This window comes from Arachis hypogaea, chromosome 16 (assembly GCF_003086295.3).
Source record: "Arachis hypogaea cultivar Tifrunner chromosome 16, arahy.Tifrunner.gnm2.J5K5, whole genome shotgun sequence".
NCBI lineage: Eukaryota > Viridiplantae > Streptophyta > Magnoliopsida > Fabales > Fabaceae > Arachis > Arachis hypogaea.
The window spans coordinates 132,509,260-132,524,934 of NC_092051.1; the positions used below are offsets into that span (position 1 = coordinate 132,509,260).

A 15,675-nucleotide genomic window follows, 5' to 3' on the forward strand; every position below is an offset into this window, starting at 1 on the left:
AATTACCAAACTATCCCTATACCTAATTTTTACCAAAACTCTAAATCCCCAAAATATCACTCTAACCCTAATTTTCCCTTTTCCTTCAGCCGTCTTACCCCTTTCAGCTTTCCCTTCCTTCCAAACAGACCCAGCATATAGCAACAAAAAAAAAGGAAAGAAAAGAAAGAAAACGTTGAGGGAGAGAGGGATAAACAGAGACAGAGAAGAAAGAATAGGGTGAAAGGGAAGAGAGAAGAGGGAGATCTAGAGGGAGGAAAAGAGCGCCGAGGAGGGGGAAAGCTCACTGCCACTAGGACACCCAGCTACCGTCGCGCCGCCACCTCCAGACGCCGTCACCGCCGTTGCGGGTGAGAGCCACTGACCTCGCGTTCGTCGTCGTTTTTGCGGGTTCCTGTCGCCGTCGTCGTCCCCGCTGTGAAGCCTGTCGCCGTTGCTATAGTTGTCAGCACCGTCGTCATCACTGAAGGGAGTCAGCATTGCCGTCGTCCATGGGTGAAGCAGAGGAGAGAGATCCGCGAGGAAGGGAGGACCGCGCCCGTCCAGCCGCTGCGCACAGTCGCCACTCATGTCGCTGGCGCCATCCATGTCAGATCCGGCGTTGCAGAAGCTTCTGGCCGTGCCTCTGTCGCCGGACAACACCGCTGCCGCCTGGAACCCCACATTGAAGTCTGTATCTGTGTGGTAAGCGCTAAGCTTGCTTCAGCTTCTTTGTCTATTAAGTTAGTTTTTACCGTGAGGGTGGTTGCTGAGATTATCTGTGTCAGGATATATGATCACATGGTCACTGCAAGTTTTTCTGTCCTGCGCCACCATTGGAGCCGCCCAACCGGTGCTGAAATCGTTGCTGCTCTGTGTTCTTTTATAGTAAATATTTACGTTTCGAAAAACCTCCGCGTTAGTGTCCTGTTATGTGTATTAAAGTCTTTGCGATATTGATGTGTTAAGGATCAATAGCCGAGCTTACATGTAGCGATTGAGGCTGTTTTTGCTTTTGGGAAAGCAAGCGGAGTAGAGGCTTCAGTTGCCGTTGATTTTGGGCTGAGAGAAACGAGTTCAGTTGACGCGTTTGGATTATGGTTTCGCGTGTCGAGGTAGGATTTTTCTTAAAATCTATTTTACATTACAGAGTTGTGATAAATAGATATTGATTCAAAAAGATTTACTTCTGTGATTATATTTGTCTTATGGATGTGATGGTTTGTTGGACTGAATTATTGGGTGCTTGATTGCATGAGTGGTGTATGGTTGTGGATAAAAACCGGTTTGAAATATCTGAGATACGAGGTTCCCTGGATTAAGTGCCGTGGCTTGCCACCACGTGTACCAGGTTGAAAACTCGATACTCTATTGACTCTACGACGTAAGTGTGACCGGGCACTATATAAATTCCCAAGAATGTTACCCCCGTTGAGCAATATTGATTATTTGAGAAAAAGCTATGCATAGACTCTTGGGGATGCACGTCGGGGGACAGTCTAAAGACAATTTAGACTTGTCGGGTTGGCTGGATAACCGACAGATGAGCCTCATCAGCCATAGGACAGGCATGCATCATATGCATTTGTATGCTTTGTTTGGGTTTGAACTTGTTTTGGTTTGCCTAATTGCTAAACTGTCCTTAACTGCTACTTGAACTATTTGTTGTAACTGCTACCTACTTGTGCTTTCCTTGTCTGTCTTGCCTGTGTTTGTCCTGGTGTACTACATTTGAGAATGAACTTTGATACTGAATTAATGATTGTGTTGTTTGATTGCGTGGTTGGTTAATGATTGAGATTTTCTTATAAGAAAGGAAAGGTTTCGGATTTTTAAAAGATTCATAAGGCATTGATAATCACTGAGCTTGAAAATAGTTTTCTTATTGAATATCTTGTTATGACAACTTTAAAACTCTGTGGTGAGACCGTGTGGTTAGGTTCTCACCCCCTACAGCTTTACCTTTTCAGAAACCGGATGAAGAAGCGTTAAGAAGAGTTATATTGCGTTTGGTTTATATGTTGTTGTGTTAATTAGATTATTTTTTTTCCTCGTCTTTGTTATTACAAGTTTGTAAGAGGGATAGGAGTTGTATGTTTTATATATTTATTATATTATGAGATATTATGGAAGAAATCTTGTATATGAATATATGCCTGCTTGTATTTTTCTTAAGATAAAGTATTTATTTCCGGTTTTCAAAGGAATCAGCGATATAGTGTCGACTGTCGAGTCACAGGCTCCTATTTTAATATTTAGTATGTAAAGTAGTCGTAATACTTCTTGCTATCAGAATAGCATAGCCGGAAACGTGATTTCTGATAGTGAGGGTGTTACAAAAGCAACGTTTGCATTATTTTTTGTGCATATCTCTTTTGTTTATTTTTCTTGTATGATATATAAAAGACAAAATTTTTATTAATTACTTTTAATATTAAAAATGAAAAATGTGCAAAAAAATTATTCAAAAAAATAATTTAGATAACATTCTTCAAAACAAAAAGGTTACAAAATCATTTTCCGGGTATCACTATATTTTTTACATGAGCTATAACTTTTTTTTTTGGACATTACAGGAGCTATAACTTAAGTTATCCAGCGCTCAGAAAATAGGATGGGCTTTTGTAACATATGAGCCCGTTATGAATAGAATGCATAACTTATCTAAAACTAATGCGTGCCTTCCAAAAATATTAACTTATGCGTAGCCCAAAAGAAATGGGTGTTGTCTGTATAGTCTACATTATGTCATTGCTCTTGGTCTCCATTTTGCACAACCAGGTCTTTCTTAAACATTACCCCAAAAAAAAAAAAAAAACTAGCTTATCTCCACTTTTTTGGCGGAACATTTTTAGGTGTCTCATAATATTTTCCTTGAAAACAATGACTAATATGTGAGTTTGCATCAACTAATGAATTACTACGCACACAATACTTACTTAACTAAATGAATGAGTTCATTATCTAACCAATCTAAATTAATTAACAGGCTCATATAGTGAAAATTTATATACATATATTTTCATATCAATTATTAGATAATTTAATAAATTTAATTAAATTATTATATAATGACCATCAATTTTACATAAAATTTTAGCGAGTTTTTTTCCTTTAAACATACAAATCTCGCCTAGTTTCCAGCCGCATTATTCACAATTTATTTTAATTTTCTTCCATACCCAAATACTGAGTGTATCCTTGCCCCGGATCCCATCTCACCGTAAACATAACCTCTGATATTCTATTTTTCTTTTAAGAAAAATTTATAATATGAAAATGATTTTTTTTTCTAAAGATAGTAGGTTATATTTTATTAATTATTGAAAAATGAAATATAAATATGTCAAAAAGCAGGATAGTATAATAAAATGTGGGAATTTCTCAAAAACACTATATTGAAGGTATTCGTCCAACGGTGCGTGGTTGAAAAACGAAGAAAAATTTTAAAGAAGAAAGAATGATAGATCAAATTGAATGCAACTAAGAGTTTGCCTCATGGAGATGACGACCTAAACTGGGAGTTCTTTGGATTTCACGAAGCAACTTGACATAGCTTGCTAGAATGGCAGACGGCATTGAAGTAGAACCTTCAAAAATCAACTGGTTGCGAGCTTTCCAACAGTTCCAGCAAATGATGGCAAGCAATTGAGGATTACGGTCAGCATTCTTCAATGGGTTAAGCATCTCTGTTGATGCAGTCCACCATGTCCAAAAGTCGTTAGGACTCTGAGGGGGAAGACAGTCACGAAGATAACTCTGAGACCATATATCTTTAATTCTAGAGCAATTGATCAAACAATGAGTGACTGTTTCTGTTGCTTTATGACAGCAGGGGCATATTGGTGATATAGATGGAATGCAGTGATGAATCTGAGCAAGCACCGGAAGCCGACCATGGAGAGCTTTCCAGATAAATAGCTTGATTTTGTGAGGTAAGTTCAACTTCCATAGATCAATCCACGGCTTTTTCTGCTACATATAATTAGGGCAAATCTCCAGAGGCGGATGGTAAAATAAATAGTCAATTCTGTAACCTGAAGCTGTATCATATTGCTTGGATTTGTTCAAATCCCATTGCAATTTGTCGCTACTCTATTGAATTTTAACTGACAAAATCCTGTTTGCAACGTCTTGGGGAAATAATTCTAGAATGAGATTCTGATTTCAATACCCATCTTCAGTAATTAGATTTTTAACTCTCAGAACCAACTCAGAAATAGTCTGTTTATTTGGCATGTCAGAAATCATTAAAGGATACGGAAGAGGCAGCCAAGGATCCTCAAAAGTTCGGATATTCTCTCCAGTACCCACAGCCCAATTAAGCCCTTTTTCAACAATCTTTCGGCCTGCTAGTATGCTCCTCTATCCCCAAGAAGGTAAGACTCCAATTTCTACCGTTATAGCATTACCATTGCTAAAGTATTTACCTCTTAGGATTTTGGATAATAGGGAAGTAGGCTGTGTTACGAGTCGCCAAAACTGTTTGCCTAAAAATGCCAGATTTTGGATTCTGAGATCTTTAAATCAAAGGCCTCCTTCTCTTTGTGGGCGAGTCATAGTGTCCCAGCTAATCCAAGCCATCCGCCTTTCAGAACCTTTTTGTCCCCATCAGAATTGAGAAAGTAGAGAGTGAATTTCTAAAATTAAACCATCAGGCAACTTGAAGTAAGACAATGTATAAATAGGAATAACTTCTCCCACTGCCTTAAGCAATACGTGTCTACCACCTGACGATAGAAGATTGCGCTTCCACCCTTGGATTCTTTTTCGAACCTTTTCTTTGATCATACTAAAAGAAGCCTTTTTTTATTTAAAGACTGTAGAAGGCAAACCAAGGTATTTATCCTGAGCCCAAATATGATTAATATTCATAGAGTTAGCCAGTAGTGTACGAGTAGTGGAGGGAGTGTTGTGGCTAAAGAATACAGCAGATTTATTAAGATTTACCCTCTGGCCACTGATGCTTTCATAAGAATTCAATAAATGCAGGATATTTGAACATGCTTCAGGATTAGCCTTACAGAATAAGATGGAATCATCAACAAAGAGGAGGTGGTTGGCCTTGGGACATCGCCTATGTATCTGAAGACCCTGAATTAATCTGTTTTGTTCTGCCTTGTGTAGCAAGAAGGAGAGACCTTCTGCATAGAAAAGAAAAAGATAGGGAGATAGAGGATCTCCTTGTCGATGACCTCTGTTTGGTTTGAAGAAACCATAGGGTTGTCCTTCCACAATAACAAAATAAGAAACAGTTATCACTAATTCTCGAATCCACATGATCCACTGGGAGTCAAAACCAAACTTCTCCAATATAAACCAAAGAAAGTGCCATTCCACCCTATCATATGCCTTACTCATATCTAATTTTAGCGCCATTTCATTTTCGAGTCCCCTTTTTTTTCTTCAAATAATGCATAAATTCGTGAGCAATTAGGATATTATCAGAGATTAATCTGCCTTTAATAAAAGCACTCTGCGTAGGGCTAATTAATCTATTCATCATACTCTGAAGTCTATGTACAAATACTTTGGAGATAATCTTGTAAAAGACTGATGATAGGCTTATTGGTCTTACCTGAGTCATATCTTTAGCATCAGAAATCTTGGGAATAAGACAAATCTGAGTGTGGTTAAAACCCTTCAAAATTCTACCCCCTGAAAAGAAGCTCTTTACTGCTCGAAACACATCACCTCTAAGTATATTCCAAAAGTTTTGAAAAAATTTTGCTATCATACCATCATCTTCTAGAGCACTTTGAGGATGAATGCTAAATGTTACACATTTCACTGCTTCCATATTCACTGGTCTTTGAAGCCTACGATTCATGTGAGCTGTAACCTTAGGTTCAAAATCAGTAAACAGAGGTTCAAGATTCTCATGACAAGTAGAGGAAAAGATGTCCTTGAAATAATATTCAGCCACAGAAGCAATACTAGCATTTGAAGTAGCCACTTCACCATCACTGCCAGTTAGTTGCCAAATTTTATTCCTTCGGTTTCGATTTCTAAATTTATGATGGAAGAAAGTTGTATTCTGATCACCAAATTTGAGCCATTTGACTCTAGACTTATCTTTCCAATAAGATTTCTCATTTTGCAATGCTTTTTCAAGTTTGTCCTCTATTTCTGAAATGATGTCGTCTCCATGAATTCCTGCTAAATAAAGTTCCTCTAATTCAGACTTTAGTAAATCAATCTCCACCTTCGAATTAGATCTGTGTTCTTGTTGCCATCTGACAATCTTATGCTGACAACGCTTTATTTTTTGAGCTAGGATATACATGGCTGAACCATCAAGCTGTTCGTGCCAAACCTCTCTAACAATCTTCCTTATTTCATCATTGGAACACCATCTTTCTTGGAATTTGAATCGGCGTCTAGATCTCCCAGTTCTCGGATTAGAGTCTAAGAGAAGAGGGGAGTGATCCGACCCTAATTCTGACAGTCTAAGAATCGTTGCATTGGGATAGAGTTGCTGCCAATCAACTCCTACCAGGAATCGGTCCAGTCTTTCCTGTATCAACTCATCACTCCTTCGTCTATTCGACCAAGTGAATGGTCTTCCGACCATACCAATATTAATCAGGGAATTATCATCAATTAAACTATTAAAGGTTTCAATAGAAGAAGGAGATTTAGCACCCCCCATCTGCTTTCTCCAATTGATTAGAAATGACATTAAATTCACCCATTAACACAACCTTACCATTGAACTGTTGGGTGACTGAAGTTAATTCAGCAAACTGAGCCATTCTATGTTGATCATTTGAACTGAGATAAACAACTAGAACACCATAGGGATCATTAGAACCAGCTATCAGAACTGATGCCACAATGAAGAATCTACCATGCTGTAAAATCTGAACAGTGCAACCATCCCTCCATGCCATTGCCAAATTCCTTGATAATCCATCCGAATCCACAATAAACCATTCCTTGAAACCACAAGATCTTAGTTTTCCTTCAACTTGTCGAGATTGATTTTTTGTTTCACAGATAAAACCAACCTCGGGAGAGTAGGATTTGCAAATCCCTTTAAGATTGTGGATTGTCAGGCTCTCCCCAAACCCCGACAATTCCACGAGAGCAGTTTCATATTGCTTTGGGTGCCACTTGAAGGCTGGCACCCTCCACCGTCATAGCATCAGAGACAATATCATTGAGACAAATTTTCTTTGAAATATCTTTAGTACCATTACCTCCACTCATTCGTTTGAAATCTATGACAGACTTTCTGGCAAGTTGTTTCAGGTTTGGCTTTTTGTTCTCCTTTTTAAGCTTGGATATGACATTGTTATTGTGTTGGACATTATTCATGGGATATGATATCTACAATAAAGCATTAGAAGAAGAATTAATATCAGTAGCCGTACCTGTGTTTTCTTATTCACCCTCATTTTCTGCTCTAGAATCCGAATTGGCAGCAATATTTTCATTATTTTATTTTTTCTAATCATCTTGCACACTCATTTTTTGAGAAACTATCAAAAAGCCAAGCAGGTGGAGATTTTTTCTTCGGTTGAGCTGGAATAGAACCATCTCGAGGTTGGTTAGGATTGAAGGAAGCTCTCTTTTCAGTTAAACGCCTACCGACTTGATCTGCCTTAAGCCATTCACCAACTCTATCTTCCTTGATATTGTTTTGGGCAGAATCATCAATAAAAAATTGGCAGTTCTTAGATTTATGCCCTAATTTTGCACAATAAGTACAGAACACACCTATACGTTCATAGTGTACTCCAATTTCCAGCATTTTCTGATTAGGATCAAGCAATTTCAGTGTATCCCTCACTCTTTTATCATTGTTCAGTTCCACTTTAGGCTTCACTATGCATGTATCTTTGCCTCTAACTTCAAATAGAGCAACATCTTCAATTTGACCAAGTCTCCCACCCAATTTTCGAACAACCTCAAGCGTTTTGTATTGTTCAGGCAATCCCCACAATTGTGCCCATACAGGAAAAGAAGAGATGTGATTATCCTCCATGTTTATTGACTACTTCCATCTGCGAACATGAATAACAAAACTCTTGAATAACCAAGGCGAACCCTCTCAATTTGAGTCACATCAGAGTCATTCTCAAAGAAAAATTGAAACTGATTCCTGGATTTTCGACTACTCTAAATCCTTCTGGTTTATTCCATATTGCATAGAGAGCTCCTTCCGTGTACAGGCTTGAATTCTTTCAGAAACATCTTCATAAGCTAAAACGATCAAATCATCCTCCTGATCACTATTAATTATATGAGAGTCTCTGATTTGTTGCTCATGGTGTAGCGAAAATCATAATTGGTATTTAATGATTACAGACGAAAATAAGATATATGGATTGAGTGAATTAGAAAATGGAAAGAATTAAAAGAGGAATGAATTGGGAGAGAAAACGAAAATTAGAGAACTAAGTAGGAAAGAAATTAAGAGAAGATAGTAGAAGAAGATGAAAAAGACTTTGACGAAAAAAGACAAAGAAAGATATAACCATAGAGGCAGCATAATAAAATTCTAGCAGAACGTGGATAAATTTATGGGACGTCAGATGAGGAATACGTACTCCTGCTTGGATACATGAAAATGATTCTATTGAACTGAAACAAGCAATGAAATTAACAACATTAATTCTTAATTTGAACAAAATATATTCGCAAAACTCGACATAAAATATGCTGATCAAACACAATATAATGACGATGCTACAGTGGACTAATAAAAACGAGTATCACAGTTTTACTTTTTAGCATTAAAAATCAATAAGAACACGAGTCAAGATAGTATAAAATGATCATTTCATATATCCCATTTGCTTTCTGATTTAGTAGTGAAAAAAAAAAAGGTGTTTGCTACGGTACGATGATAAATTCATACTTACTGATACGTTTAAAATATAGACAAATAACAATAAGACATGTAGAATTTATTTTCCACGTCAGCATTTAATTTTTTTTTTTAAATAAATAGTATATTACCACTTTACTAAAACACCTTTTTAATTAAATAAAAATAAAAAATATTTATTTATTTACTTTTATAAAAAGACTTAAACATATTTTCTTTATTTGATTAGACAAAAATACCTTTTTAAATTAATCAAATTTTAGAATTTAATTATTTTTAATTTTATAATTTCAAATAATTAAAATAACAAAGCAAAAACATATTAAAAAAATAAAAAATCAAAATTATTCTTTATCTGTGTTAAACATAATAAAAAAATAAAAAAACCAAAATTGTTCTTAGTATGTTAGGCAAGGACGTTCTCTTAACGCACCTTACATGTTCCCCAGCAACATAAACCTTGAACACAGCGCCACCATGGTTCACGAACTCTTGAAGCACCACCGTGGTGGCAGCGCCGCCGCCGGCGTTCTTGTTCAACGTTTCTCGGAGCCCTTGGGCGTCGAAAACCAAGCAAAGCTCGTGAGATTTCATGGTTCCATCAGCATATAATGGCTTTGCGATAACTGGAAACCTCAAATTCGAACCCATTACCATTTCCTCCACTGAGTTCTTAGTTTTCTTCTCATCATCAACTACCACTTGGTACGGAACACCAACGGTGGCGCTTTGGAGCGAAAGTGGCAAGTGGGACGCGGAATCAAGCATTGAAACGCGGTTTTGGAGTTTCTGAACGAGGTGTGGGGGATCAATGATGATGGTGGTGGTGGCGCCATGTATGGACAGGTATTCGTGAAAGTTAAGGTTGTTCCAATGTTTGGGTTGGAGCTTTTGAATGATGCAATGGAAATGAAAATGAGGGTGTTGTTGGATCAAGGGCTTGTTGATGTCGATTGGGACTAAGAATAATCTTAATTTTTTGTTTTTTTTAATATGTTTAACATAGGAGAATAATTTTAATTTTTTATTTTTTTAATATGTTTTTGTTTTGTTGTTTTAATTATTTGAAATTATAAAATTATAATTAATTGAATTCTAAAATTTGATTAATTTAAAAGGATATTTTTGTTTGGTGGATACTACAATGAAGATGGCATAATTGTCTTCATATGAGTATATTTCTTTTTGACCTTTGGATGATGGATTGTATGGTTAGATTTTGATATTTATAAAAGTGTTGTTTTTGTTTAAAGTGTGGCTAAATAAATAAACCACACTTTTAACCAAAGCATCTTCATGAGAAGATATTTTTGCCATCTTCATTGTAGTATCCACCTTTTTGTTTAATCAAATAAAGGAAAAATGTTTAAGTCTTTTTATAAAATTAAATAAATAAATGTTTTTTATTTTTATTTAATTAAAAGAGTGTTTTAGTAAAAGTAGTGATATACTATTTATTTAAAAAAGAAAAAATTAAATGCTGACGTAAAAAATAAATTCCACATGTCTTATTGTGTTTTGTCTATATTTTAAACGTATCGGTACGTATGAATTTATGATCGTACGGTAGCAAACACTAAAAAAAAATATACAAGAAACAAAAAGAGAAAAAAGTTGGTAGTTAGTAATAGCGGAAAAGAGGTTGAATTCCCTACCGAAACTGACGTCACGGCGGGAGAGGCAGAGGAAGTGGAAGATGAGACTGGCGGCGACCCTAATAATAACTACAGACTTATTATTTATAATATTTATCTAATATTACTCTATTATTTATAAAATTATTTTATTCTGATTTGTTTATTATCTTTCAAATAAATTTTTATAATAATTTTAAGATGTCAAACATTAAAAAAACAGTAGCTAAACAATTCTCCTTTCCTCTAACAGAATAGAAAGACTTTTCATTTCTTCTTTAACATTCAAGTATTCAACCCATCCATGCATGCAAAAACCACCATATCATGATGAACATCTACCTATTTATAGGAAAAATGTTAAGTATCTAAATACTATCTTGACTCATATAATTTATGAATAGATATGATATGGGCACCTATTTTCCCTTCTTCCGGCATCCCGTGCAGCTATGACAAAATGTTGTGTGTGCAGTTGTGTACATATGAAAGTATTGATGAGATAGATGAAATATGAAAGCAACATGCATTGGTTTATTAGAAGTTAGCAGCGCCAAGCCGATGCAGCAATTATGGCCCTATCCTGCCAGCCAAGAAGCAAGCAACCCTTGTCCTCAGTAAGCCGATATCCATCGCAAGAATACAGACCCAGCAAGATCTTCGACTGAGTCACCGCGTTCGGACTCAGTGGAACCCCTTTGAACCCTTTCCCTTCCATGATCTTCCTCCACTTTTCGAGCCTCTCATGCCTCTCCACCCTTTCTTGCCCCTCGCACGCCACGATGTTCCTTATCTCCGGCGCGAAGATGTACTGCTCCACCTTCGCCCTCTGCGCCGATTCCGGTGGAAACGTCGCGTCCAAGGAATCGAAAATCGCAGAATAATAATGCAATGCCTCCAAGAACCTCCCAAGAAAATAAGGCCCGTTATGGCTAGCTTCTTGCTCGACTAGAGTCACTATGCTCGGTGCTTGGTCCCTTATCATGGTGAGTAAGTTGCCGAGGGCGTTACCGGGGACACGGTGGAGCTGATTAACGGTATTAACGGCCAGCGCTTCGCCGACTCGGCGGTTGAACATGTGAGGCTTTAGATTCTCCAGTTGTTCCCCGACGGGGTGGAATTCGAAAGGGATGCGTAGCGAGTGGGCCAATTCTGTGAGGCATCGGCCTGTCTCCTTGACAGACTCGATGCTAGGCCCGACCCCGGTGATCCGCAGAAATGGAGCACCACTAGATCGGGCGGCCAGGGCCTGCATGAAGGCGGGCCACTGATATCCCTGGAGTATGTCGAGGTCTATGACGTGGACCCGCTCTTCGCCCTCGAAGGCCTCGAAGATGGCCTGGTTGGCAGTGAAGTGGGCGAATTTGATATAGGGACAGGCCTGGTAGACGATCTGGTAGATCTTGAGGATTTCCATGGAGTTTGAGTGTGGGAAAGTGGAGGAAGGTGTGGGGTTGGCATTATTGGAGGTGGATGTTGTGGCTAGCCTTGCGGTTAGAGACTCAGTGAAGCATGAAGCGACGCGTTGCATGGAGTCGCCAAGGGGTGTTACGACTCTGTTGAGGTGTTGGAGGTACCTCCTTGCCAGCATGTATTCCTCTTTGGCCACTGCCTCTGCACATGCTAGAAGCAGGTGCACCAGTTGCAACCCACTCTCTTGTTCCTATGCATCATAACACACAATTCAAGGGACAACCACAATACTAAAATTGAAAATAATAACTTCATGTTTAGAAAGATCATAATTAATTTTTTTCTTGAATTAAATACAAACCAGTAGACATGTATGATAAAGATAATTTGACAATGAATTAAGTGAAATTAACTAAGAAAATTTAAAGATTGTAGGTGAAGGATGAGGAATTGAATAAAAATTTATTATACTACTACCTGTTCTAGTCCAAGTGGAATAGGAACCATCAAATTTTGATGGTGTTGATGTGAGTGTGGATGCTGTTGTTGTTGTACTTGTTGCTTCTGTTGCTTCTCATGATATCGTTCTTGTTGCAACGCTTGGGAAAGCGATGCACTGACCATGGAACCCATGTGATGGTAGATCTCATTCTCTTGCACCGACGACTCTTCACTCGCCGAAGGAATCAAATTCCCCAACTCAAAGCATTCAGAAGAACTTCCAACAATATCAGAACCGTCACCAACTTTGCTGCTGTTATTTGCGGCGGTTATCGATGAGTATTCCCCTTGTTGAAACTCTTCCAAGAACTCCTCAATTGCAGGCAGTGAAAGATTCTCAACATGCTGCATGTACTGATTGTTTGGTGAGTTGAACACCCTGTGGAGTGGACTAAGCCCTTTCCCTTTTCCTCCGCCGCCTCCACCGCTACTATTATAGGCGCCGATTTGGGCCAAAAACCGCGGCGGAGAGCAGCCGGAAAAGCTTTGTGCTTGCACTGAATGAGCGTAATTGTAATTGCAATTGTAAGTTGAGGCTTGTTGTGGGGAAGGGACATTCCTCACTGGGGAACACATCATGAAATCAGTATCTAACTGATCAGAGAAAAAGGATTCCCACATTGAACTATCTGGTGATTGGACTTCAACATCTCCATCAAGGTCAAATTTGAGTCCTGGAAGGTTTAAGCTTGGTGGTGTTAGGGTACTGTTATTATTCTGTTCTAATAAATCAACAGAGGATTGTGTAGCATTGTTTTTCTTATTTGATTGTAAAACTGAGTCATTTGAAGAAGTGGGCTGTAGCTTTGTGCTTGAATTCTCACTTTTGAGAGACACTGAGCTTCCACATAGTGAATTGATCATTTTTTGCTTCTACTTTGCCCTTTGCTCTTTTTCTTGGTTATTTCGTGGTTTTGATTTAGGGTTTAGGGTTTTTTTCAATGTAAAGTTCTCAACAGGAGAATGTTTTAAGATATGATGATCTCTGTAGTGTGCTATTCCTATGGGCTATGGAGTTTGGTTGGTATATGGAAAGAGCAAAGACTCTATTTTCTCCCTTCTTATTGTTGAGGTGAGTTTTGTCAGCTACTTAGTATTACAGATTTTGCATGAAAGGCAGTGGAGTGGGAACACAAGAGACAAAACCTAATTCCAAATCCTTTTGTGATTGGAGGTTTGTTTTTGAATAAAGCTCCATTTCATGTCTTGGCACAATAATGCTAGCTGGTTCTTTTGAGGCTTCATTCTTGTCATTTTGCTAACCTGTTTTAACTGTTATAGCCAAAAGGCTTTGGAATAGTTGAGGTGGCAATAAAGGACAAACATTTGGGAGGGTCTACTTTCTATGGGCCGGCCCACCTTTTTACAAGGTTACTCACATAGGGAACTATGGGAATCATAGGGAATCCATTAGCCAATTTATTAATAAAAATGAAAGGAAACCAACTTGTGCCGAGATAGTTGTTAGTTAATTAGTTTATTAATGGGCTTAAATAAGTGTCTTAAATTTAAATTTTGTCTTATATATAAAAATTTATTATCCACAATAAATTTTTAAATAAAATTTTGATTTATGATAATTAATCCTTAACTTATCGAATTAAAAGATATTACAAAGAGAAAAAAATAATAAAAATGAATGGAAGGAAGATCCATCAAGGCATCTTGGTTAATTGGAACTTGCAATTAAAATACATAATTATAAGAGTAAGAGAATTATTTTGTGATATTATATTTTTGTCATATTCAAAGAAGATACATAATTTTTGATAGAATATTCAATACATTTTATATGTGAGTTATATACTCATCTAGTAATATAAAAAGATGTTTCAATTAAGTTCATAGAAGAGAGGTTATTGTCACATCCTTTACTTGTGGTTAATGCCACATTATATTCTCTCTAATTTATTTTAATTTATCTTAAAATTACTAAAAGGAATAATGGAAATTTTCTACTGCCAACCTCACATTTAAAAAGTTATACTAATTAATACTAAATACTAATAAATAAAAATATACAAAAATTAGCTCAAAAGTTTGTATTTTGATTAAATTTGAATAACTATCGTCAATTAGGATCAAATAAAAACATAATACTCATTTGGCAAAACAGAAACAATGATGGCATAGTCCTCATATAATATATATTTGTTCAATAATAATAAGTTATATTTTATGTTGTAACTCCAAGAGAAAAGTACTATTTGGAAACCGAGCGATGTATACCAAAAATATATAGTATAATACATGAATGATATAAACAAAAATATGGATTATTTTATCATAAAACAAAATAGATAATCACATACAAATAGTTACCTTAAATATGACTATTTTTTAAGAAAATAATATAAAGTTATATGAGTCCATCATGCTTTATCAGTCAGAACCGGAAGCAAAGCATATGAAAATTATAATATACCAATTATTTAAAGGCAATGAAAATACCATATAAAATAATTAATAAATAAATATGCATCTAATAAGATTAATCATTGATATAAGAAATAAACCTTCTATAATTAGAGTTGCAAATATGTAATATGTAGTAGTTGACAAATAATTTGCATGGGCATAGTATATTTGTCTTGCAAATTTTTTATTTCTCATTTTTATGTTCATTGATCTCAAGTAGGAATGTAGAAGAAGTCGTTATTCCATCTTCCTCTAAACTGTATAAATTAAACAACTCCTAGTTAAATAAGATAAATTCCAAATTACAACATATAATATAAGATCAAAGTTAGCAAGAAAAGGTAACAAAGTAATACATGATTAAAATAAAAATAATATTTGTACATTAAAATAAATTATTAAAATCAGTTACTTTTTATTTATATACAAATACACATAAATGTATACATATGTTATTTAACTTAATTTTAATGTATATTTTACATTTTAATATATATTTTATATTAATAGTTAATTTTAGTAGTTAATTTTATTATACATCTAGTATGATTGTTATTAAAATAGAATAAAAATAAGGTAAATCAAATAGAGCGGCAATAGACAAAGTGATCAACAAAATATTAATGAGGGACATTTTAGAAATAACAACAAAATAGGTGTGTATGTGATTAGCCAGAAAAAAATGCGGCAATATCCTCTCTCTAATAACAATAACAATAATAACAATAATAATAATAAGAATAACAATAATAATAATAATAATAATAATAAGCAACTTCTTGAAATTATATATATTAGTTTGTGTAAATAATTATAAAAATATTTTATATTTCAAACATTAAACAACTATATATTTCCTTGTCATTAAAACTGTAATTTTTTAACCAAAATATT

The 15,675-nt window shown here is 35.9% G+C and overlaps 3 protein-coding genes across 3 annotated transcripts; all 3 read right to left on the bottom strand.

Moving 5' to 3' along the window:
* Window positions 1-246: 246 nt before the first annotated feature.
* On the bottom strand, window positions 247-6,872 carry LOC140180244 (uncharacterized). The gene is made up of 3 exons (XM_072220696.1): window positions 6,684-6,872; window positions 5,558-6,631; window positions 247-651 (listed from the first exon to the last, which is right to left on the bottom strand). Exons 1-3 carry the CDS (start codon window positions 6,870-6,872, stop codon window positions 247-249), a joined length of 1,668 nt encoding a protein of 555 aa, XP_072076797.1.
* A 1,106-nt stretch (window positions 6,873-7,978) lies between these two features.
* On the bottom strand, window positions 7,979-9,583 carry LOC140180245 (inositol-tetrakisphosphate 1-kinase 2-like). The gene is made up of 2 exons (XM_072220697.1): window positions 9,249-9,583; window positions 7,979-7,988 (listed from the first exon to the last, which is right to left on the bottom strand). The coding sequence occupies exons 1-2, from the start codon at window positions 9,581-9,583 to the stop codon at window positions 7,979-7,981; spliced, it is 345 nt and encodes a 114-aa protein (XP_072076798.1).
* Window positions 9,584-10,852: 1,269 nt separating this feature from the next.
* Window positions 10,853-13,363, bottom strand: LOC112755050 (GRAS family protein RAM1). The gene is made up of 2 exons (XM_025802939.3): window positions 12,340-13,363; window positions 10,853-12,112 (listed from the first exon to the last, which is right to left on the bottom strand). Exons 1-2 carry the CDS (start codon window positions 13,225-13,227, stop codon window positions 10,994-10,996), a joined length of 2,007 nt encoding a protein of 668 aa, XP_025658724.1. The 5' UTR covers window positions 13,228-13,363; the 3' UTR covers window positions 10,853-10,993.
* Window positions 13,364-15,675: the final 2,312 nt, after the last annotated feature.

Bases quoted from the DNA above. Each gene is read 5' to 3' on its own strand.
- LOC140180244 (XM_072220696.1), bottom strand. From the start codon at position 6,872: ATGGCATGGAGGGATGGTTGCACTGTTCAGATTTTACAGCATGGTAGA. The intron at 6,632-6,683 runs GTTGTGTTAATG...TGGAGAAAGCAG, and splicing joins CCCAACAGTTCAATGGTAAG to ATGGGGGGTGCTAAATCTCC. The intron at 652-5,557 runs GTAAGACCAATA...GTGGGGTTCCAG, and splicing joins ATGCTAAAGATATGACTCAG to GCGGCAGCGGTGTTGTCCGG.
- LOC140180245 (XM_072220697.1), bottom strand. From the start codon at position 9,583: ATGCTTGATTCCGCGTCCCACTTGCCACTTTCGCTCCAAAGCGCCACC.
- LOC112755050 (XM_025802939.3), bottom strand. From the start codon at position 13,227: ATGATCAATTCACTATGTGGAAGCTCAGTGTCTCTCAAAAGTGAGAAT. The intron at 12,113-12,339 runs GTAGTAGTATAA...TATGATGCATAG, and splicing joins TTCCACTTGGACTAGAACAG to GAACAAGAGAGTGGGTTGCA.